Source organism: Malaclemys terrapin, chromosome 1 (assembly GCF_027887155.1).
Source record: "Malaclemys terrapin pileata isolate rMalTer1 chromosome 1, rMalTer1.hap1, whole genome shotgun sequence".
Taxonomy (NCBI): Eukaryota; Metazoa; Chordata; order Testudines; family Emydidae; genus Malaclemys; species Malaclemys terrapin.
Window position 1 is genome coordinate 103643797 of NC_071505.1, and position 24141 is coordinate 103667937.

Sequence of the window (24141 nt, forward strand, 5' to 3'; positions counted from 1 at the left end):
TTTGCTTGGAATTACATCAAATCTGAAACCCGGTCCACTTTTGCAGGTACATATGACGAGTAGCCGATTTCCTACTGTGTAGTTACACTTTCTGTACCTTCTCAGAGCAGGACCTTTCTATGCGCTGAACCATGAAGGAGCCAGGCGTTGAGACGGAGTATCTGCAGGTTGGGGTGGAGAGTGTCTTTCGTTCTGCAAGAGGAGGTATGGAGTAGGTTGAAGAGGGGTTGGCAAACACCTTGCCAGCTGTGATAGGTAAGGGTACCACAACTGTCTCAGCCAGGTGGGAGCAATCAGTATGATGTTTGCTCTCTCTCTCTGTATTTTTAACAGGAATTTTAATAACAGAGGGATGTATAGAAGGCCCTTATCCCACGAGAGAAGGAGAGCATCCCCTAAGGAGTGTTGTCCGAGGCCTGCCCTGGAGCGGTAGGATGGACGTTTCTTGTTCAGGTTAAGTGGCGAATAAGTCTATGGTCTGTGTCCCCCACCGTCTGAATATGTTGTGTAGTACTTCTGAGTTCATCTCCCATTCATGGTCATGTGGGAACCTGTGGCTGAGACTGTCTGATGTTGTGTTCTGTACTCCTGGAAGGTACAACGCTGATATTGTGATACTGTGGGAAAGGCACCAGGTTCCATAGCTTTAGTGCTTTTGTGCAAAGGGAGGGTAATCTGGTGCCCCCCTTGTTTATGTAACGCAGTACATGCATGCTATGTTGTCTGTTATGACCCTGTATGTGTACTTCTGATCAGCGGAAGGAAGTGAGCACATCTGACTGCTCTGAGTTCAAAGAGGTTGATGTGAAGAGACGTCTCCATGGATGACCACTTGTCCTGTGTCGTGAGGTTGTTGAGATGTGCGCACTACCCTATGAGGGATGCATCAGTGGTGAGTAGTAATGATGGGGAAGATTCTGAGAAGGGGATCCCTGTGCAGACATTTGTTGGGTCCTTCCACTAGTCCAGGGAGTGTTTGACTTTGGTGGGCAGCGACAGAGGTTTGTCTAGTCTGTCTCTGTTCAGCCTGTAAACCGAGCAGAACCACACCTGGAAACACTTCATGTGAAGCCTGGCATGAGTTATCAGGGACCTGCTTGCAGCCATATGCCCCAGAAGTTGAAGGCAGTGTCTGGCTGATATTAGAGGGTGGTTTGTACTGAATCTATGAGTGTGGACAAGTTGTGGAACCTCTGCTGTGAAAGGAGCATCCTCGCCTGTGATGAGTCAAGATTGGCTATAAATTCTAGGCACTGTACCAGGGCGAACGTCGATTTTTGGACATTGATCTGTAGGGCCAAATCCGTGAAAAACTCCACAGTTGTTTGGGTGATCTGAAGAGCCTCGTCGAAGGAGAGGATTCTGAGGAGACAATTGTCCAGGTAGGGGTAGATCATGATCCCCTTCCCACTACGGAGAGGACCTTGGAGAATACTCTCAGAGCCGATGAGCGACCAAAGGGGAATACTCTGTACTGGTGATGATCCTGGTCCAGAGTAAATCTGAGGAATTGTCCGTCAAAAGGTAAGACTGATATGTGGAAATAGGTATGGGCCGAGAACAAAATCTCCCTGTTCCAAAGATGGAATAATCACTGCTAGTGTGACCATCTTGAATTTTTGAGCCTTCACAAATTTGTTCAGTGCTCTGAGGTCCAGCATGGGGTCTCCAACCTCCCTTCTTCTTGGTATCAGGAAATAAAAAGAGTAAAAACCTTTGCCTCATAGGTGCTGAGTCACAGGTTCTATGGCTCCTAAGCAGAGAAGGTGATCTATTTCTTGTTAAAACAGACTCTCGTGAGAAGAGTCTCTGAAGAGGGATGGGAAAGGGTGTTGGGGGAGGGGGAAGGGAGATAAAATAGATTGCACACCCATTGTGGATGATTTCCAGAACCCATTTATCAGATGTTATTTGTTCCCAGTTGTGGAACAGAGCAAGGCGGCACCCAAATGGATGCGACAGGTTGGCTAGCTGGAGTTGGTGTTGAGGGGAGTGGTCTCTCTAATCAAGGCATCAAAATTAATGTTTTGAGGCGGATGGTTGTGAAGAGGAAGACTGAGGGTCTGATGGTTTGCATTTTGAAAATCTGGATTTTTTTCCTCTGAGGCTCATAGTAGCACTGAGTTGGAAAGTGTGCTGTGTGGGATTTATGTTGAGGTTCAAGACTAAATTTTCTTTTTTGTCAGGTATATAAATCCCTAATGACTGAGGAGTAGCCCTGGAATCTTTGAGAGTATGGAGGGACAAGTCAGCCTTCTCGGCAAACAATTTGTTGCCCTCAAAGGGAAGCTGGACAGGTGCAACCATGATGCTCGCCACATAACAACAGCTGTGGAGATGGATTGGGCTGTTGTCTTGGCTGCATCAAGCACTGACTGCAGTGCTGTCTTGGCCACCAGTTGTCCTTCATTAACAATGGCATGAAACTGTTCCTGGTGTGATTCTGGGAGCTGATCAATAAATGTGTTGAGCTTGGAGTAACTGACGTAATTATATTTTGCTGTCAGGGCCTGATAATTTGCAATTCTAAATTACAGTGTGGTGGACGAATAGGCCTTTCTCCAAATAGGTCGAGATGCTTCCAGTCACTGTTATAAGGGGTGGACTTCACCTGGTGTGGATGACCTAGGGAGTTCACTGCATCCACAACAATTGAATTAGGGAGGGGATGGGGAAAAAAATTCTGTATCCTTAGCCACGACATAATATTTCTTATCAGCCCATTTGCAGGTAGGCATGACCAATGATTGAGTTTGCCATCTAAGCTTGGATTGGTCCAGAAGAACCTCGTTGATGGGGAGAGTTATTCTGGAGGAAGAGGAGGAGCGCAAGATGTCCAGAAGTTTATGATGGGTGTCTTTTACCTCCTCAAGAGGTATCTGCAAAGTGTCTGCTACCTATTTTGCCAAATCTTGAAATAGCCTGAAGTTGTTTGCTAGAGACAGCAGAGGAGGCATCACTGCCTTGCCTAGAGAGAAGGAAGAGATGTTGGTCTGTAGTGTGACCTCCTCCTCAAATCTTACCTCCTCTTCTTTCATGATCCCTTCAGGAGGTTCAGAGGTTCTGGATACTGTGGCTGAGGGAGAGCGCCTCAAAGGTTCATGATGTGCTACACTAGATGTTCGGCAAGCCTGGAGTCTGTATGCCATCCAGGGATCCCAGTAGGGCCACTAGGGCGGTGGAAAGGGTCTTCATGGTTAGGCTCATGATTGGCCATACCACAGGGGTTGAGGAGCAAATGAAGGGTATGACTGAGGGGGCCAAGGTTGGTAGCGGACATTATAAGTAGTATGGTTCTCCTCACTATCTGAGTCTCCACCAGAGAATGGAAGTGCATGACATGGTACCGGTGGAGACTCCCGTGTTCAAAGTAAACTCAGTATTGGGGCCCCAGTACTAAGCAGGGGAGACTCTGGTACCTCACATACCCATGAGATCCTCTGAATGTCTGTACTCTTATGGTGCTGTCATACTCAGTACCAACGGTGGTTGTCAGTGCTGGGTCCATGGCACCGAGGCAGCTGGCAATCTAGGCCATACCGAGTGCTCTGAGGCTGGATGGCATGTCGTTGATGGTGCCAATGGTAATGCCCATTCTGGCAACATCTTCATGGAGGTGGTACGGTCTCTGTCCTTCCCTTTCCTTGTCAGTACTGTTGCTTCGGTGCCTATGCCCATCAGGTCCTTAGGTGCATCAACAGTACCTGCCACACCAGACCCTGCCGCACCAGACCCTCAGGAGCATGTTCGGATGGCCTTGGTGCAGTTGGTACTGATGATACCCAACGTGACAGAGATCTTTTTCTGCTATCCGAGTCTCACTCTGGGGACCCCTGGCTCTCTTTTTTGAAACATTTTTTTGAGGGATCCATGGCTGTTTTCTTCTGCTCATAGTCCTTAGATGTCAAGGGCTGTGGGGAAGATTCACACCACGTGGGTCACTCCTCGCACAGGTCCAGGGAAGACTGAAGGGCTGCCTCCATGAGGAGGAGTTTTAGTCTCAGTTCTAAGTCCTTCTGAGATTTGGATTTTAATTGTTGGCAGAGACCACACTTTTGGGAAATGTGGCTTTCCTCAGGGCAATGGATGCAGCGGGAATGTCTGTTCGCTACTGGGATGCTCTCTTTGCACAAGAGGCGCCTCTTAAACCCCAGGGAATTGGGCATACCCTGCACTGGGGCAGTCCCCAGACAAAGGGGAAAAAACTAGAAGAACTCTACTACTAAGAATGGGATTAACTATTTGAATTCTAATAGATAACGATCCAATGAACGGACTGCCAATGGCTCCATCTCTTGCCAGAGGCAGTTGAGAAGGAACTGAGGCAGTTGAGAAGGTTTCACCTATGCAGTGCTGGTTAGCCTTGTGGCAGAGCACAATGGGAAACAGCACATGTGCAGGCCTAATGCACACTGTTACCAAAGTTCTCTGATCAGCAGCACAGGGATGCAAGCACACCTACAGTGCAGCACCCATAGAGACACTACTTGAAGAAGAAGGGATAGTCCATTGTCCTTTGGGGTATGACCTTACCTGTGTGTGGGGTTCAGCTGCAGCTCTAAACCCCAGCCTACAATATGGGTACAGAGTGCTGATAAGGAGGGGAAGACAGAAGCAGCAGCAGGTGGGAGAGAAGGGAGAGCTGCTAACAAAATCCAAGGAACAGTAGCCTAAATCAGAGAGCAAATAAAAGGAAGTATTTCTTCACACAATGCACAGTCAACCTGTGGAACTCCTTGCCAGAGGATGTTGTGAAGGCCAAGACCATAACAGGGTTCAAAAAAGAACTAGATAAATTCATGGAGGATAGGTCCATCAATGGCTATTAGCCAGGATGGGCAGGAATGGTGTCCCTAGCCTCTGTTTGCCAGAAGCTGGGAATGAGCGACAGGGGATGGATCACTTGATGATTACCTGTTCTGTTCATTCCCTCTGGGGCACCGGGTACTGGCCACTGTCAGAAGACTGGATATGGGGCTAGATGGACCTTTGGTCTGACCCAATAGGGCTATTTTTATGTTCTTATGAGAAGCGCTGTTTACTGTGGCACAGATGCAGCAAACTGGTGCTGTGATGCACTTCCAGGACTCATAAAGGAGGGGAGTAGTTTATGTGCCAAATTCTGAAAGTCTGCTGCTTCTCTGATGTTTGTGGCTGTGGTTAACTCTCATTTTCCAGGCTATATGAGAAGAGAGTTCTTTCTGGGCATACTGGGAGGTTTGTCACATCAAGCACAGTATCTTCCCAGGCCCATATACATATATTCCAATCTTCCACTGTGGAGGCCTTTAAATCAGGCATAAATAAAATATTAATGGCCTACATGGCAAATGCCTGGCACATCCCTACCCCTTAAAGACATTACTTTAACTCCTATAACAATTGAAAACAGACTCTGTATTTCTACAGTGTGTTTGTGCTAGAAGGGAGGATGAAGTCCTGTTTTGATTCCTATTTTACTGACATCAACCTGCAGGAATTTCTGTTAGAGAGAAAAGTAACGTTCAATCTCCCAAGAAAGGAGAGCATGCCTAAGCTATTGCACTAATGAGACCGTCTAAGATTTAATCTTTTGCCCACTGTCACAAATAGCAACATTCCCATTGACTTCAAGTGATGCAAGTTCGAGGCCACTGGGAATAGGAATGCAGCTCGGATATATGCCTGCAAATGACAATTAATATTTCATAGATCTTACAGAACCACAACTCCTCCCCACCACACACACACACAATGTCCTCAAAATATCTAAATGCCCGAAACATTTTTTTAAATATATAATTGTCTTTTAAAATTCTGTTCCCCTTACAAATACCAAAGATGAATTGTCTATGTTTCCTTACACCCACCAACGTGACTTTTCATGTGCTTAAGGCTTTGTCTACCCAGGAAAGGTTTTTTGACATAGTTTTTCCCTCACTATAGTTATACAGATACAATAAAAGTGAAAGAGTGTATCCAACATTGCTTTGTCTAAAGTGGCTTAGGCCACTTCGCTTGTGAGAAGCAGCATCCACACAGAACTATGATTTTTCAAAATAAGAGCCATTTTCTGGGCTGGTATCTCAGGGTACAATTTTCTGGTGCTAGGTTGCAATGCATTATAAGTTATTTGTCATGGTAGATTGTGAGATACCTACTGGAATTCTGGGACTTGGGTCAAACTCCCATGATTCCTTTCACTGTATGCCATAATTAGCCTGTTTTTCGCTAGCCAGCACCATTTTTTCGAAGTTTCAAACAAATTTTCAAATTACAACCCGCCAGGATGCTGAGCACCTTGATCCTGACCATTATTAGGGTTGCCAAGTGTCTGGTTTTCTGGTCAAAAAGGGGACCTGGCCGCATCCCGTTAAATGTACAGACCATACTCCAAAAGTCCTGTTACCATGGAGGGGGAGCTGGGCAGAGGCACCAGGTCATCAACCTGCCTGCCGGCCCCTATCCAGCCAGGGCCACCTCCTATCTGCATCTCGTGGGCAGGCAAGTAGCAGACTCTGCATCAGGCTGAAACTCCCGTCCCAGCCCTGGAGCAGAGGGAGGTGGAGAGGACCAAGCAATGAGGAAAAGGGAGGGGGGAGAGCGGGGGCGGGGCCTCAGGGGAAGACGCAGGGCTGGGGTAGAGCCTCAGGGGGTCCGGTTTTTAGAAATAAGTTGGCAACCCTAATTAACACAAACAGGGCACTCCAGATGTATTGGTAATCAAGCCGTTGGCTTTGAAGGCGATGGAAGATCGCTAGAGCCCTGTGTTTTACACAAATATGAAATAACACGAAATAAAACAAATAATGTATAAAAGAAAAGAAAAGAAAATGAAAAAACTCAGCCCGTAGCGGTGGCCCCTGTCCACAGGGTATGGCCTGGCTCCTCATTCAGGGCACATGGTCGCATCACCCGGAGTAGGGAGCCAAGCTCAGACCCTGTAAGGCAAGAGCTGCTGCTGTGGGGTGAGTGCAGGGCAGACTTGCCCAGGGCTTCCCACTGCCTGAGGGCAAGAACCCCCTTTCCCCTTAAGCCAGACTTGACCCCTCTCCCTCCATGTGGATAAAATGGATACCACAAACAATGCCAGGCAGATACTACTAGAGAAGGAGCAGCTACTTCTGCACAACATTTTCTGGGACAGGCTTTACTCAGTGCAACATTACTTGTGGCCCCAACCAGTCAGCACCTACTGGTGGGCTGGGACAGTGCTGCAAACTTTCAGGACACAGAAGGGCACTTTCCTAGAAATCTGTGTAGAACTCAGTCTGGAGTTGCAATGCTGGACCACCACAATGAGTGTCCCCCCTTAGCATGGAGAAGTATGTGGCCACTGCCATATGGAAGGTCACCACCTCCAATTGTACAAGTCAGTAGCTAACCAGTTTGGTGTGGCTAAATTGACAGTATAGAGACTTTTGGAACACTATGAATAGCCGGAAAGGATACCTCAACCAAATGTCCCTGTGGTCCACGGAACTAGGTAACAGGTGCAATGTGCTATTTGAGAGCAGGGTGCAGGTGAGGAAAATACACGTAATGTACTGAATGAAATGAATACAAAGTAATATATATAGTTTGTGAATTAACTTTATTAGGAATGCATATTGGTAGGAAGAGCTGGCTGAAAAACTTCATTGACACAAGTGCAATGGTAAACAAACTATTGATTTAACACATAGGAAAATTCTTTTTAAGTTTGCACTTAAAGGTATAGAGGGAATATATGTTTCTTAAGATAGGGACTCAAAAATGTGTAGGTGGGGATCACTGGCAGTCTCTCCTTCTCTTGGGGGTTGAATGGGGTGGGGAACTGTCTCTCTCTTGCAGTTGGGGAATGAATGGGGGCTCCTAGTACACTGTGATCTTAATAGGCGGCAGTGCAGGATTAGGTTAGAGTGTTACACAGGAATATAGCGTAACACTGTTCTCCAGCAAACTTGTCTCCTTCTGCATCATGTCCAACATGTCCCTTTCTCTGGTCAGTCAGTCCATGTGCTCTCTTGACAACTCCTCAGCATATGCCCTGTTGTCCTTTCTCTCATTCCTATCCCGCAGCACAAATCTTTCGCTCCGTTCCCTGGGTTTTTTGCACTCTGCTGGGACTCATTCATGAGGTCACCAAACATCTTCTTTATCTTCTCTCTCTACCCTTAGAGGACTGCCAGGAACTCAGCTATTGGTAACACCCCATTCGATGTGGGCTGTGCCATGCCACAGACTAGGAGAACAGAGAAACCATACACGTAGTTACTATACCAATATAATAGCCACCATGCCAAAAATGACAAAATGTTACTTCTCTTCAAATTTTCTCAATTTTGGAATTCCATTCCCTTGAGTTCTTCCCAGCCTGCGGTACGCTTGGATATAATACTTTTTTGACATTATTTGCCCTCTAGTGGGGTTCCCTGCAATATGGTGTAGTAGCGCCTTTTAAATTAAAACTATCCTTACATTTTGTGTATGTGTGTTTGCTTGTCTGGGGATGGGGGAATGGAAGGCATGTGTGTTCCCATGAGACAGGCTAATTGATTGTAGAACCCTGCAGCCTGCCCTTACATTGGTGGGTATTACTCTGAGGCATGTTCAGAAAGCAAAGGACAACCAGGAAGATATGTAGCATCGTTATTTGTTATTGGTCACTGAGCTGTTGCGGGAGTGAAGCATCACCTACACGAGTCTCTCTGGGAAGGCAGCAATGTCTTGTAATGTGTGTGTCAAACTATATCACTATCTTTGCTTAAAAGTCTTATTTCTAATTCTAAACCATCTGATCAGCATAAAGCACACTACAAAATAAACAGAATTTTGCAGCTGTGATGCATGTCCTGTACTGGCTTTACCAACGCAATGTACTGCAATAAATGAGTGCTTTGTGAAAAGCCTTTTATAATGCCTGCCACCACATATGCCTTCAAGTCTATGTAATATGAAATGCCTAAAAGAACCTCTAGTGGCCAATTTATCTTGTTTACCTTCACATATATGGAAAAAGCTCAAGGCAATGACTAAACTATGGTCTTACATGAATTTTCTACTACTTCTTGCTTGTTCTTTCCCTACATCGGAAGCAATTTGTTTTTACATTTTTCTCTCTACTATCTAGTCACCATGTTGTGTAGTGCCATATGGGTGGTAGTAGGTGGGGGCAGAGGTGGTTGAGGGATAGAGAAATTTAACATCAAGCAGCATGGAGAAGAGGTGGTGTGGTGTGTTTTGGTCTATGGACATGGGATTAAATATTTTGCATGGGGAGAAAAGCTACTTTTAACAACTTGTATTTTCAGCTTGTGTTTCCAGCTTCCATGCTGTTGGGACCAGAGAAAAGCTGAGTAAGCCAAGGAGTAAAGGTGCTGCAAAGAGATGGACACGTCTGCCATCGTTATAGCAACATCCACTAGACATGGCGTCGCACAGCCAGCACCCAGAAGAAAGGTTTCCAAATCCCCCTAAGCAGGCACTAACGGGATGGATAATAGTAATACAGCACTCAGTACTTACTGGATGAGATCCCTCTGCAGCATTCTCACTCTAGCTCTCTGGCAGGGTCCCTGGGGGTGTATCAAGCTGGGTCTCTGTTAAAGAGATCTTGGCTGCACAGGGGAAATCCCTCCTGGTCAGGTGTCCATGGTTGCCTGTGTAGTTTCCAAAGGTGTGTCTGTTTTATTACAGACCATGGCTCAGCTGTCAACATATACCGGGGTTCTGTGGTGGCCTCTTGGGCAAAAATCCAGTCCAGCTCTTCAAAGCATATATATGTGATGGGAGCATTAACGGAGGTCTTGTTTTTATCTTTAGCATTTTTAGTAATTCTGAATCAGCTGCTTGCTTTGGCACAGCACTGGCTCGTGTCCCAGGAGTACCCCTTCTCCTGCGTTTGCTCTGCTAGCTGCTGGTGAATCTTGGCATTCCGGTGATTACTGGACAGATGAGAGTAAACATATTCTTCTCTCCGCAGGGCAAGGCAGTACAGCATTCCCTGATGGGAACATGCAGAAGTACAGAGCACGGTGGCTTGAAAGGATTTGGTGTGTGTGAATTTATCACAAGCTGGCATCGCAAACAGATGGATATGGATATATGTCAGTGTTTAAACAGAGGGGGGACATCCAGTCAAGAGGACTCCAAAGCACAGGTAGCCAGGCAGGCCAATGTAGATGTGAAGTAATGTGCAGGTAGGGATGGTAGTGGGAGGACTACCTGAAGCAGTGTTGTTCATCTGAAATGGAGATGTGTCCATACAAACCTTACACTTCCATAACTCACTCTGAAATAAAGTTATGTTGCTTCAAAGCGAATTATTTATAGCTGGATAAGATACAAAATAAAGCAAAAAGAGAGAACTTGTGTGTGGATGCAAAGCAATTTATACTGAAAAAACCTAAAGATATATCAAAAAACTTTCCAGTTTAGACCAGGCCTACATTACCACTATAGGCAAAAAAGTACAACTAAGGTCCCTATCCTGCAAACATTTATGCATATGCTTCACTTTAAACATGTGACTAGTTCCCATTGAAATCAGTGGTACTACTGGTGAACTTAAAGTTGAGCACATGTGCGAGTATTAGCAGGATGGGGACCTAATTACGCAGGTGAGCGAAGAGGCTCTGAAGGAGTATTCTGAATACATCAAGGCAAACAGTACTAAAATGTCAAGTCATTAAGCAGCAGAAGTAAGGTCCTACCCAATAGAATCTGATGGGGGCACTGAGGAGTACGATCCAGATGCTTGGGTGGTCTCTCCTAAGGAGGCCTCCTCCTGCGATATTGGGTGGTGTTCAAAGAACTTGGAGACAAACAGCAAACTGTGAGGCAAGAACAAAAACAAAACAAAAACAAACCTAACTTGTGCAAAACCCAGAAGGTTCACAACATAATATGCACAGAAGAAAAAAAAAGTCATGTATCAAATTCTAAATTTTAGAATAGAGAATGCACTGGCAGACTACCCTGTACATTTTCACAAGCTGTTAGTTAATTGCAAGGGAGCAAGAGTTAGTGCTTTGCACACTATTTTGTCTAAAGTTATTTTGACCTTTGAGTGCTAGAAATTGTAAAAACCTAGTTTCTAAGTAGTGTAAAAGCAGGCAACTTATACCTTTGTGTTAAATCACAGTAATTTATAAAGAAGACTGTGATGTAAGCTTATATGGAAGATGGTAATATAATATTAAAAAGGGACTTTCAAATGGGGCTATAACTAGGATAAAACAACTGCATCCACAACTCTTAGTTCATCATCTAGAAGAGGCCAGGGGACTTTTGATGAATGCAAACTGGAAGTAAAACTTTATTTGAAAAACATTTGGAAGCTTTCCCCAATGGGGAAGTCTTTTTAAATGGTTTTACTTGGCCCTGTTGTAACTGATAGGTACTAAGATTACTACAGATTGAGCAGAAACCTTGGTTAGGAATCCTGGTACAGAACAAATTGAAGAACAAATAAAAGAACAAATAAAAATTCAAGAACAAATGCATATTGAAACATTCTGCACTTTTCTTGATTCTGCTTGATACTTTTTACCCAGGTATATAAAAACCACCAGTGGGTTTTATTTTTCAACCAAGCCTGCAGTAAAACAAATGTCAACTTCATCTAATTGATCAAGAAAGTCCAATGCTATTTGAGACCAAATTAACTGTACCTGACCACCTGCATCTAAACACATTTAAGTGAGGCACTATCATTCCCCTCATAAGGAATTTTTTTTGACTGGATAATAACACATGTGACCAGTGCAAAGTTTGTCTTGCTGAATCAAGATTTCAGCCCTCCTATTCATCTTCTAAGAAAGAGTTTCACAGTACAAACAGAAAACTTGAACTGGTTATCTGAACCAGCACTGAGAAAATAAGAACTATATACTCTCACTGAAACAGCTTCACTATTGTATTTTCTCAAGACACTTCTCTTGACTTTTTCAGTCACATCTGTCAACTAGTTCTTGTGTCATGTAAAGAAACTCAACAAAAGTCTGAATTAAAGAACACAGGAGTTTTGATTACTTACTCAAGCTGGTCATAATTAACACACATCAGTGGCACCTCTGTACTACAGCGCTGGTGAAATTTATAACCACAAGTCTGGCATCGGAATCCCTGGAAAAGCAGCTTTCGACAAAAGTCACAGAATGCTAAAGTGAAGAATGTCTTTCGTACCTGTAGTGTTGAAAACAAACAGTTAGTTAGATACTTTTGTAATCTGACAGGGCTCTATGTTTCCACTAAGATATTACTGTCATCTTGCCCTGAAAAAAATACCTACAACTCTCTTTTTTGATCTTGGAAATATACTTTATACACAATAAGCGAAGAGTATTATTTTAAACACATAAAGATCTTACATTTGATGTAATCTTAGTTAAACCATTATGGCATCCTCTCAACTTCTTATCAGACTAATATAAATACTATACAAAGTATACTGAGTAATAAAAATGGAATAAGAATTTAGGACAAAGTTTTCAAAATTTGGTGCCTAGTTAGTCACCCAAATCCATACTTAAGCATCTAGATAGAAGTAGCTAGATTTTCAGAGGTGCGCATAACCATACTTCAGTAGGAGCACAGAAGCATTTGGCACCTTTGGTAATCATATTGCTTTATGTAGCTGCCTAAATATGGATTTAAAGTGGCTAACTTTAACATCCAAGTTTGAACATTTTGATCTTTAGCCTCTAAGTGCCCCTAAGATTCCCACCATCTGAATTAATGTGCATCACTCCATGAGCAGTGAAGACGATGGCCACAGGACTGTGAAGCAAAGTCAAAAGTATCCCTGTGTCAGAACTGTAAAAGAAGCACCCCTATTTCAAAGATATGACTCTTGCAGACATTTAAATTATAAAATATATATAAAAAAATATATATAGTTGACGGAGAAAACAACTCAAAGATATGTAAACAGAATGTCCCAAAACACCTTGTAAATAGTGGATTTGAGAGAAGGCCTGTTTTAGAGGGTTTTGTTTGTTTATCTTTATCAGATAACCCCCTTCCTCAAAATCAGAGGATTGGGAACATTCAAATGGTTTATAATTAGCCTTGGAGGGTTTAATTTTTATTGGTAAATGTCTGTAAATGTCAATGTCACCGCACACATAAAACTAAAGAAAAAATATTTCCATTAATAATTATCTCAATATACAGACAGGCAAAGTAAGAAAAATGCTGCTTGAGAACTTATTAGAGTTTGATTTAAGGATATTTACCTTGTATATTTTGACATGTGATATTGACAATGTGTTTTAACAGTTAAAGCTTTAACTTTTTGAATCTCAACATCTACTACCATTAAATAATTATTGTCCGACCGACCCCACTCATGAAAGCTCCCATAATTTCCTACAACTTAAATTTTTATCAAACTTAACACTATTAATTTGGGCTTGAATAGGGACTGGGAGTGGTTGGTTCACTACAAAAGCAATTTTCCCTCTCTTGGTATTGACACCTCCTCATCAATTATTGGGAGTGGACCACATCCACCCTGACTGAACTGGCCTTGACAACACTGGTTCTCCACTTGTAAGGTAACTCCCTTCTCTTCATGTGCCAGTATATTTATGCCTGTATTTGTAATTTTCACTCCATGCATCTGAAGAAGTAGGGCTTTTTACCCACAAAAGCTTATGCCCAAATAAATCGGTTAGTCTGTAAGGTGCCACCGGACTCCTCGTTGTTTTTGTGGATACAGCTGTGTTACCCCTCTGATACTAAGCCTTCCTTGGCTCTAGCAGAGTACTCTGGTCCAATGGAAGAGTTGGTTTGCATTGTAAACCTAACGTCTGTTCATTCCAGTTTGGAAGGACAATTGAATGTAAGGGTTGAAACCTTTGCCTACACTTAAATGCTGCATAAGGTTTATTTCCTGGCCACAGTGTGAATGAGGTTTGCCACCTATCATACAGTGTGGACAACAGGACTACGTGGCATAGAGCAGACTGCTGGCTGGTTGTACTAATATCCTGAGGGACACCATACTTCTGAGTTCCAGAGAAAGAGCTCTTTTTAATTACCAGAAATGTTCCAGACTTAACCCCTTTCTGTGCAAAAATAAACATCGATGTTATCCATCACAATTATAAAAAAAAAATCAAATTCTACCCAACTTATTTATAATTTTGTTTAGTAAAACCTGGAAATGTTTGCAATTGTAAAAAAGAAAAAGCTACACTACAAAGCCAAACTAGAAGGCACAAAACTTGTGTTCTATTTTGGTTCCCCACCTTAAAAACACAACTAGCCTAAAAGTAACACAAGCAAGATTTCCTACAAGTAACAATCAAAAGTTTTAAAGGATGCTGTCCAGAAATTTTTATAATGGCTTTTATGCATTCATTTAACGGTCCACTGTTTGTATAATACACCCTAAGCCTAAAAATAAAATAGCTTTCATTTAGATTTTGCCCTTTTCCATGTGGTAAATGTTATTTCCAGGTCTGTGTATGGACCTAGAATTATCCAGAGGGCTTCTATTAAACAGTTTCCACTCATGTGGCACCTCATCGGGTCAAAACATATTTGTGCACCGGCATCACTGATGAGGTCAGCATTGCTCTCGGAATATGGTTCATTAGTTAATTGCTGCTGCGGAGTCAGCAGGGAAGCACAGAACACATTTTATAAATACAACCATACAAAAATAGTGGATTATTATTACCGCTCTGCAATGCAGTGGTGATTTAAAATGTTAAGGAAAGTCAAGTTGTGTTTATTTTAATGTCAATTATCTCAACTGCAATAAGATTTAGTTCATCTGAGTCTGTTGGATTAAAAACCTCTTATGCAACAACCTTCCCCACTACAGATACAAATGTTTGTTCAAAAACAAAGTTATTTTGATTTAAAATGTTCAAAAGTAGATTCAACTCTAGTGAACATTTTAGACAGTTCATAATACAAAGTACGTACAAAATTGTGTGTGGTAAGCGGCACATTCTCCAAGACTTCCACGTGCAACTCCTCTCCTGTGAGCCAGGAAATGTCAGTGTCCCAGCCAATGGGCTTCTTCTCTCTGAAGTGTAAACAAGCCCTTTATGGTTACCAACCTGCAAACCTTTGCAAACATTATGCTAAAGAAGTGAAAAGTTGTTATCGAGAGGATAGTGGTATTGTGGGAGGTTTGCTATCCAGTCTTCCACTATTAGAAATTTAAATGGCAAGAAATTAATCTGAGTTTACCCCCAAATAATTGCATCACTCTTGGACAAACAGCAGGGTAAAGAGATGCACTCTCTTCTTCAAACCAGCTTCAGCAAAGATCTACAACTGCAGAGAATGGCTGGTCCTTTGGGTCCAAAATTGACAGATACTTTTCTATCCATTCAAAGAAAAAGAGTGCTTGTGTGACAATTTGTCCCCATGTTGTATACAGTGTTGTTGTATCCGTGTCAGTCCCAGGATATTAGAGAGACAAGGGAGGTGAGGTAATATCTTTTATTGGACCAACTTCTGTTGGTGAGAAATAAAAGTTTTCAAGCCACAGAGAGCTCTTCTTCAGGTCTTGGAAATGTACTCATATGTCACAACTAAATACTAGAACAGGAGTACTTGTGGCACCTTAGAGACTAACAAATTTATTTGAGCATAAGCTTTCGTGGGCTACAGCCCACTTCTTCGGATGCATAGAATGGAACATATATTGAGGAGATATATATACACACATACAGAGAGCATGAACAGGTGGGAGTTGTCTTACCAACTCTGAGAGGCCAATTAAGTAAGAGAAAAAAAACTTTTGAAGTGATAATCAAGATAGCCCAGTACAGACAGTTTGATAAGAAGTGTGAGAATACTTACATGGGGAGATAGATTCAATGTTTGTAATGGCTCAGCCATTCCCAGTCTCTGTTTAAACCTAAGTTGATTGTATCTAGTTTGCATATCAATTCAAGCTCAGCAGTTTCTCCTTGGAGTCTGTTTTTGAAGCTTTTCTGTTGCAAAATTGCCACCCACAGCTATTTCACATTTGGGGACAATATATACCTTCAAGTCAGCGGCACTGCTATGGGTACCCGCATGGCCCCACAGTATGCCAACATTTTCATGGCTGACTTAGAACAACGCTTCCTTAGTTCTCGTCCCCTAACGCCCCATCTCTACTTGCGCGACATTGATGACATCTTCATCATCTGGACCCATGGAAAAGAAGCCCTTGAGGAATTCCACTATGATTTCAATAATTTCCATCCCACCATCAACCTCAGCCTAGATCAATCCACACAAGCGGTCCATTTCCTGGACATTACTGTACTAATAAGCGATGGTCACGTAAATACCACCCTATACCGGAAACCTACTGACTGCTATACTTACCTATATGCCTCCAGCTTCCATCCAGGACACACCACACGATCCATTGTCTACAGCCAAGCTCTAAGATACAACCGCATTTGCTCCAATCCCTCAGACAGAGACAAGCACCTACAAGATCTCTATCAAGCATTCTTAAAACTACAATACCCACCTGCTGAAGTGAAAAAACAGATTGACAGAGCCAGACGAGTACCCAGAAGTCACCTCCTACAAGACAGGCCCAACAAAGAAAATAACAGAACACCACTAGTTGTCACCTTCAGCCCCCAACTAAAACCTCTCCAGCGCATCATCAAAGATCTACAACCTATCCTGAAAGATGATCCCTCACTCTCACAGGTCTTGGGAGACAGACCTGTTCTCGCTTACAGACAACCCCCCAACCTGAAGCAAATACTCACCAGCAACCACACATCACTGAACAAAAACACTGACCCAGGAACCTATCCTTGCAACAAAGCCCGATGCCAACTCTGCCCACATATCTATTCAAGCGACATCATCATAGGACCTAATCACATCAACCATACCATCAGGGTCTCATTCACCTGCACATCTACCAATGTGATATATGCCATCATGTGCCAGCAATGCCCCTCTGCCATGTACATTGACCAAACCGGACAGTCTCTACACAAAAGAATAATGGGCACAAATCTGACATCAGGAATCATAACATTCAAAAACCAGTAGGAGAACACTTTAACCTGTCTGGTCATTGAATGACAGACCTGCGGGTGGCAATTTTGCAACAAAAAAGCTTCAAAAACAGACTCCAACGAGAAATTGCTGAGCTTGAATTGATATGCAAATTAGATACGATCAACTTAGCCATTCCCAGACTCTATTTAAGCCTGAGCCATTACAAACTATCTTCCCATGTAAGTACTCTCACACTACTTATCAAACTGTCTGTACTGGGCTATCTTGATTATCACTTCAAAAGTTTTATTTTTCTTACTTAACTGGCCTCTCAGAGTTGGTAAGACAACTCCCACCTTTTCATGCTCTCTGTATGTGTATATATATCTCCTCAATATATGTTCCATTCTGTGCATCCGAAGAAGTGGGCTGAAGCCCACGAAAGCTTATGTTCAAATAAATTTGTTAGTCTCTAAGGTGCCACAAGTACTCCTGTTCTTTTTGCGGATGCAGACTAACACGGCTGCTACTCTGAAACCTGTCACTAAATACAAGGTCGAACAGATAGTTTAGCATATGTAGTTAGCACATACTCACCTTGAATGGCCCTTAGAACATGTGCTAACTACTTATGCTAAACTATCTATTCAACCTTTTATTTAGCTGTGGCACCCTGAGTACCTTTCCCAGACCTGAGGAAGAGCTCTGTGTAACTTGAAAGCTTGTCTCTCTCTCTCCAACAGAAGTTGGTCTAATAAAAGAGATTACTTCCCCTACTTTGTCTCTTTAATTTGTCCCCATAACAGACTTTCAGAGGGCTTACTAATTTGGGGGAATGGTAGGATTTTAATTAGAAGTTTAAGGATGGAAACTCATTTTAAGAGCTATTCATGTAAATCCTGTGTCTAACAAAGCTTCACTTTAGACACCCACTTCAGGTAAAACCAAATAAAAGTTAAAAATTCAAAACAACCCTACTTTATAGTTTAAAACTATATGTTTTCACATAGTTTTGCAGCTAAAAGAAGACCTCAGGGATAACAGCCTGTTGCATTCTGTTAGAGATTTCCCCATAAACTTTTCATATGTCATAGCCTTTTAGGCACGGTTTTGTGGCTATCACCCCATATTTTGTGTTGGCCCAAACCATTTTAGCACAAACTAAATAGTTCATTCTGAATTTAGTGAGATTGATCTTTACCTTCACAGTGTTGAATGGAATTGGCCCATGCTGGTATACTCCTAGAAAGAACCCTGATAGCGTAAAAAACCCACACCCACATAAACCATACCCATCTTGTATTCTGTAAACAGCACAGCATTCTGGGATAAGACCTCTCATCATCAGAGCTTTCTTTAGACTGTCCCGGACTGTCACCCCACATCTTGCTGGAACCTGCAAGGTCAAATATAAGACATAAGCATTAGAGGAAGAGATTACAATTCATTCTCATGGTTGAAGCAAACTAATGTTCCAGTCCCTAAAAAGTATACAAAAAGCGCCAATTTTCATTTTTACAGAACTTCATAGAATCCTAAATAATAATTTCTCAAAGTACTTTGCACATTGTGGACGTTATGTAAACTGCATACAAGCCATACCATTATGAATTCCATATCAAACCCAGCTCAGCTGGACATGCATGACACCTAAATTTCTAATGACATTTGAGAGAGAAAACTTGAGTTGACCCTGGGTGACCTTCTATCCTTATCCATTTTGCAACAGAGATGGCAGAGAGATAGGTAACTAAAAGCTATTTATACATATGTTAATTTTGAAGAGCTTGTACTGCAATTAAGTGGAGTGATGTGTCATTTGGAACTAAAAATAAACAGGCAATAGGCTTGGATGAACTAGCTTGTACTGGACTACTTGCCACAAGTTTATAAAATTCATTACGTAAATATTGAAATAAGATACAGATCTCTGAAATGGAAAATACCAACTTCAAATCTAGTCAATTTAAAAAGAGAAAAAAAGAATTAATAGTGGTGTCTGGTAACACACCTGTCCTTGAGGCCCCCGCCAATATTTGTGATTCTACAGACACATTTTCATATCTGTAAAGAATATTTTTCTTTCCCCTTTTGCTGTTTGACCCCCATGAGCAAAGAGGAGTAGTTGAATACAAAGGAAACAGATTAAAACTGACCAAACACAAAGTATTGTGAAGTGCACAAACTATACAGTTCTCTAATATAATTTTTCCTTTAATCTCTTCAATGATCTTAGGTGTTTCCTGTAACAGTAGTAAAGCTTCTTCTTTTTTTTTTTTTTTTGTAAAGAGCAAACTGTGATTTTTAATTGACAGTGTTCCTTAAGCAATCAAAAAAAAAAAAGGGTAAGATATATTAGGGTGACTAAACATATCAAACACTACCATTTCAATACTTCTGGTGCTATTTACTGAACTGGTATATACACCAGTACTTTCCCTTCTGCTCATCCCTAGTATTTTATTTTTTCTGAAATGAGCCCATTCCATGCTAGGAAACTCCTCAGCCTTAACTAACCAAAAAGCCAGTCAGACCACATGAAATTTAATTATTTACAGCTTATCAGGGGCCTGACTGAAAGCCCACTGAAGTCAATAGAAGTCTTTCCATAGACTTTAAAGGACTTTTGATCACAGCTCAGTTGAGCAGCTAACATTTAAAAATTCTAAATGTAGATAGAAGCCTGTGTCTCCTACTTAAAGATAACAATGACAATCCTCTTTCAAGTGTCCTTGTGAATGCCACTTTACTGAGGTTACACTACTTATTGCATTTCTATGACTCTACGTGTATGCTCTCCTAGAAGAAAGAAATGGAAGTGACCTTTTTGGTCCTGGTCCCTCTCCCTGTCAATGTACAATTGCTCCTTACAGTACATTTTATCTAGTCTATTTTTAAAAGTTCAAAGAAATGGGGCTTCCAGTACTTCTTTTATAGAAACTATTTTACAGACAAATGTGTGTCAAAGTTTCTCTCGCTATATAGCCTAGACCTTCCCTTCCATAAATCCACTCCATTATTCCAAAATACACCATTTCTCCAACCTCCCCCTCTATAGTGTTTACACCCCACCCTTCAATTATTTGTAGAATTAGGTTCTCCCTAGGGTTACCATACGTCCTCTTTTTCCCGGACATGTCCGGCTTTTCAGCAGTCAAACCCCCGTCCGGGGGGAATTGCCAAAAAGCCGAACATGTCCGGGAAAATGGCGGCTCTGTTTAAGAGCCGGGCTGCCTGAACGCTACCGGCTTCGGGCAGCCCCGTGCCTCCAGACCCTGCGCCGCCGGAGCCCGGGAGGGGAAGTGCCCGGCTCGGGGCGCAGGGTCTGGAGGCACGGGGCTGCCCGAAGCCGGTAGCGCTCGGGCAGCCCGGCTCTTAAATAGAGCCGCGGGGGCTGGAGCCTCCAGCCGCCGGGGCTGTGTGTAACTGACACAGTGTCAGTTACACAGAGCCCCAGCCGCTGGAGGCTCTGTTTAAGAGCCGGGCTGCCCGAGAGCTACCGGCTTCGGGCTGCCCGAGAGCTACCGGCTTCGGGCAGCCCCGTGCCTGGAGACCCTGCACCGCCGGAGCCCGGGAGGGGAAGTGCCCGGCTGGGGGCGCAGGATCTGGAGGCACAGGGGCTGCCCGAAGCCGGTAGCGCTTGGGCAGCCCGGCTCTTAAACAGAGCGGGGGCGGCTGGAGCCTCCAGCCGCCGGGGCTCTGTGTAACTGACACAGTGTCAGTTACACAGAGCCGCAGCCGCTGGAGGCTCTGTTTAAGAACCGGGCTGCCCGAGAACTACCGGCTTCGGGCAGCCCCCGTGCCTCCGGACCCTGCGCCCCCAGCCGGGCACTTCCCCTCCCGGGATCCGGCGGCGCAGGGTCCGGAGGCACGGGGACTGCCCAAAGCCGGTAGCGCTGGGGCAGCCCGGCTCTTAGAGCCTAAGAGGAGCAGAGCCTCCAGCTGCGGGGGCTCTGCTCCTCTTCGGCTCTGTGTAACTTATATAGTGTAAGTTACGCAGAGCCGCCGGAGCCCCGGAGGGGAAGTGCCCGGCTGGGGGCGCAGGGTCCTGATGGCACCTAGACAGTGTGGAGGAGGAAGCCAGCTGACTTAAGTGCAGAGGGGACAAGGGAAGGGGTAGATTGGGACAAGGAGTTTAGTAGGACTGGGGGGATTGAGGGAGGGAAAGAAACTGTGACTGGGATTTGGAGGAGGGAGACTGGGTCTGCTCTGGCAAGGATACTGGGAGAGTTGGGTGAGGAGATAGGGGAGGCTGGGACTGGGGGCTGTAGGGGGTAGAGACTAGGACTGGGAGCCACTGAGGAAAGGGAGGTGGGGGGAACAGGACTGGGAGCCAGTTGGCTGGGGGGAAACCTGGCTGGTTTCCATTAAAATTTTTGAATGATTTGGCATGTTCCCACAGAATGTTTTAATTCCATCAAATCAAACCTTTCTGACAGAAAACTGCTCACTGGAAAGTTTCAGACCAGCTCTAATCCATACCCTTATATTCCTATCCAAGATAGGCTGAACTAAATTTTGATTTTGGATTCAATGAGACTACATAAAATGCTTTATTAAAATTCACATATCTACCACTTTTCCTTCTTATCCATTTATTCTGTAATTATATAAAAATAAACTAAGTTAGTTTGGCAATATTTATTTCTTATAAACTCAGGCTGCACATTGCTCATGTTTGTATTATTTCCAGAAGTCTAGTGATTTATTTTTTCTGAATCTAAGTTACTTATATGCACTCTTCCCAACGTGCAGTTTGAGACAATCTTGAGTAAAACCAGAAGAGAAATTTAACAGGCCAGTTCTCCTTCTCAACCTCAGCTAATATTTTTTAATCAAGGATAACTAGAATTGTTGCTGGGACAAATTATTTTCTTACATAAGCTGTAGGAGAGGGTGTTGAATATATATCGTAAGGGAACACTGCAGAGCTAAGGCTGTGTAGATTGTGAGCTGCATTAAGTACTTAAAAATCAAGTAAGTTACATCATTTTTAACAAATTACTCAGTTTAACCCATTTGATGCACTTTTCATCAAACATTCAGGAAAGTATTTAGCCATGTGCCTAGCTTTGAGGATGTAAGTAGTCCCAATGAAATGACCAGGATTACTTGTGCTTAAAAACCTTCCTGAATCAGGGCAGTAGTTCAAATTAATCTATTTAGACAATCAATTGTTCCATTTCTCAGTTCTTTTGTTCTTATCAAATATTTGCAAAGTGTATATGCGTATTTGCAACCATATGGCTGAAATACATTAACCGCAGTCACAAGGATCTAAGCAGGTGTCTAGAAATGCTTTATTTCAGTAAATCTGTGTTAAATTACGGTAACACTGTAATAAGAGGATATGGGGCTATATCCCTGAAATAACTCTTGCATCAATTTTCTAACATCAGACCTTTCACTTTGGGACATTCCCAAGAGATAGAAAGCTGGTTCCATGCTGTTAAGCGAAACTGTATAATGGTTTATTTTGCTGGATGAAGGCAAAAACATATGCTACTGAGTGCACAGAGACATGGACTCTTGGATGGAAGCTTCATCCAAACTGCTCATTTGATACTTTGGGGGCTTTGAATTTGAAGAGTCTTTGGTTGGCTCATGAGGAGAGGGAACAGGATCAGAGAGGAGATCAGACAAATAGACAGCAATCAGGAAGGGAAGCACTGCAGGGCTCTTATAAGATTAGATTTTCCCTCTGGGAGTAAGAACAAAAGGGTTACTGAAAGCTATTAGTATGTTTCTTTTATGTTTAATCAGGTTAAATAAAAGTTCAGTGGTTTTTCAAACCCAGAAATCAGAGACATAGTAGTTTTGAAGAAATCTACATGGCCCTGGAAGTAGAGTTAGGAGAAGCAGCCAGGATCGCCCAATATTCACAGGCAAGCATCCTGAGAGGAAGCTGAGGGTTAGTGTCCTAGAGCCACTGGTGTTGAACAAGGCCTGGCCCCAGGAAGGGGCAGGTCATGACACACACCATGGTATCCTTTTAGTATTTTACTATGAACTGTGTCAATTTTGTTTGCAAATCTGGCATGCCAAAAGTAAAATGAGGTTACTTACCTATAACGGGAGATTTTTTGAGATGCATGGTCCCTATCTGTATTCCACTGAGGGTTATGTGCATGCACCACATGCCCAGAGCCGAAGCTTTTGAAAGCAGTACTGTACGGTGGTCTGCGCATGCGCTCTGTGCCACCTTGTGGTCTCCCCTGAGGCAATAAAGGATGCAGTGGGCCGCTGGCATGTCCAGGTCCTTCTCTACTGCAGAGCTGTTGAATCCGGAGCAGAGGGGAAAGAGTGAGAGTTTGGAATACATATCGGGACCACACATCTTCAGTTACAAGTAAGAACTTCATTTTCTTCTTTGAGTGATGATCCCTATTGAATTCCAGAGAGGGTGATTAACAAGCAATACCTATGTGAGAGGATTGTGCAAGGAGACTGTGGAATGGAGGACTTCTCCTCTGAACGAATCATACATTACAGTGTTGTGTGTGGAAAAGGTGCGTACCAAACTCCACGTGGATGCCCTGCATATGTCTGCGAAGGGCACTTTGTGGAGTACAGCTATAGTTAATGCTTGCACTCTCATGGAATAGGCCTGAATCCCTTCAGGCGGGGATTGTCCCGATAATTGATAGCAGCACGTAATGAACCCTGAGACCCACTTGGAGAGTCTCTGGGTGGAAATGGCTTGCCCTTTCATTGCTATGGCAATGAAAAGTTGAGGACATTTCTCAAAGGGCTTTGTCCGATCAAGATAAAAAGCCAATGCCCTTTGAACATCTAATGAGTGAACCTTCTTTAGTTATTTGAGGCATAAGGCTTGGGGAAGAAGGTAGGTAAATGTACGGGTTTATTGAGGTAGAATTGGGAAACCACCCTGGATAGGAACTTGGGGTGAAATTGTAAAGAGACTATATGGAAAGGGTGAAGGGGAGGTTAACCATCATGGCTCCCAGTTCACCATCCCTCCTTGCTGATGTAATGGTGACGAGCAAAATTACTTTCATGGAAAGGAGAGATAGTGAACATGAGGTCATAGATTTGAAGGGGCGGACCTCAACAAGGTGAGGACTAGGTTAAGGTCCCATTGGGCGGCGATAAGCTGAATGGGAGGGTATTTTTGCAGAAGGCCCTTCCAGAACCACACAGTTAATGGCTGGGTAAAGATTAAATGGCCGTCCA

The 24141-nt window shown here is 43.3% G+C and overlaps 1 protein-coding gene across 3 annotated transcripts in view; it reads right to left on the reverse strand.

Moving 5' to 3' along the window:
- BRAF (B-Raf proto-oncogene, serine/threonine kinase) overlaps window positions 1–24141 on the reverse strand; it is a 131942-nt gene that overhangs the window by 40204 nt on the left and 67597 nt on the right. For all 3 annotated transcript variants that reach the window (XM_054033945.1, XM_054033964.1, XM_054033954.1), the window contains exons 4-7: window positions 18240–18343; window positions 14902–15004; window positions 11999–12147; window positions 10674–10793 (exon numbers count right to left, since the gene is read on the reverse strand). In XM_054033945.1, the coding sequence (XP_053889920.1) occupies window positions 10674–10793; window positions 11999–12147; window positions 14902–15004; window positions 18240–18343 (476 nt within the window). The remainder of the gene's footprint in view (window positions 1–10673; window positions 10794–11998; window positions 12148–14901; window positions 15005–18239; window positions 18344–24141) is intronic.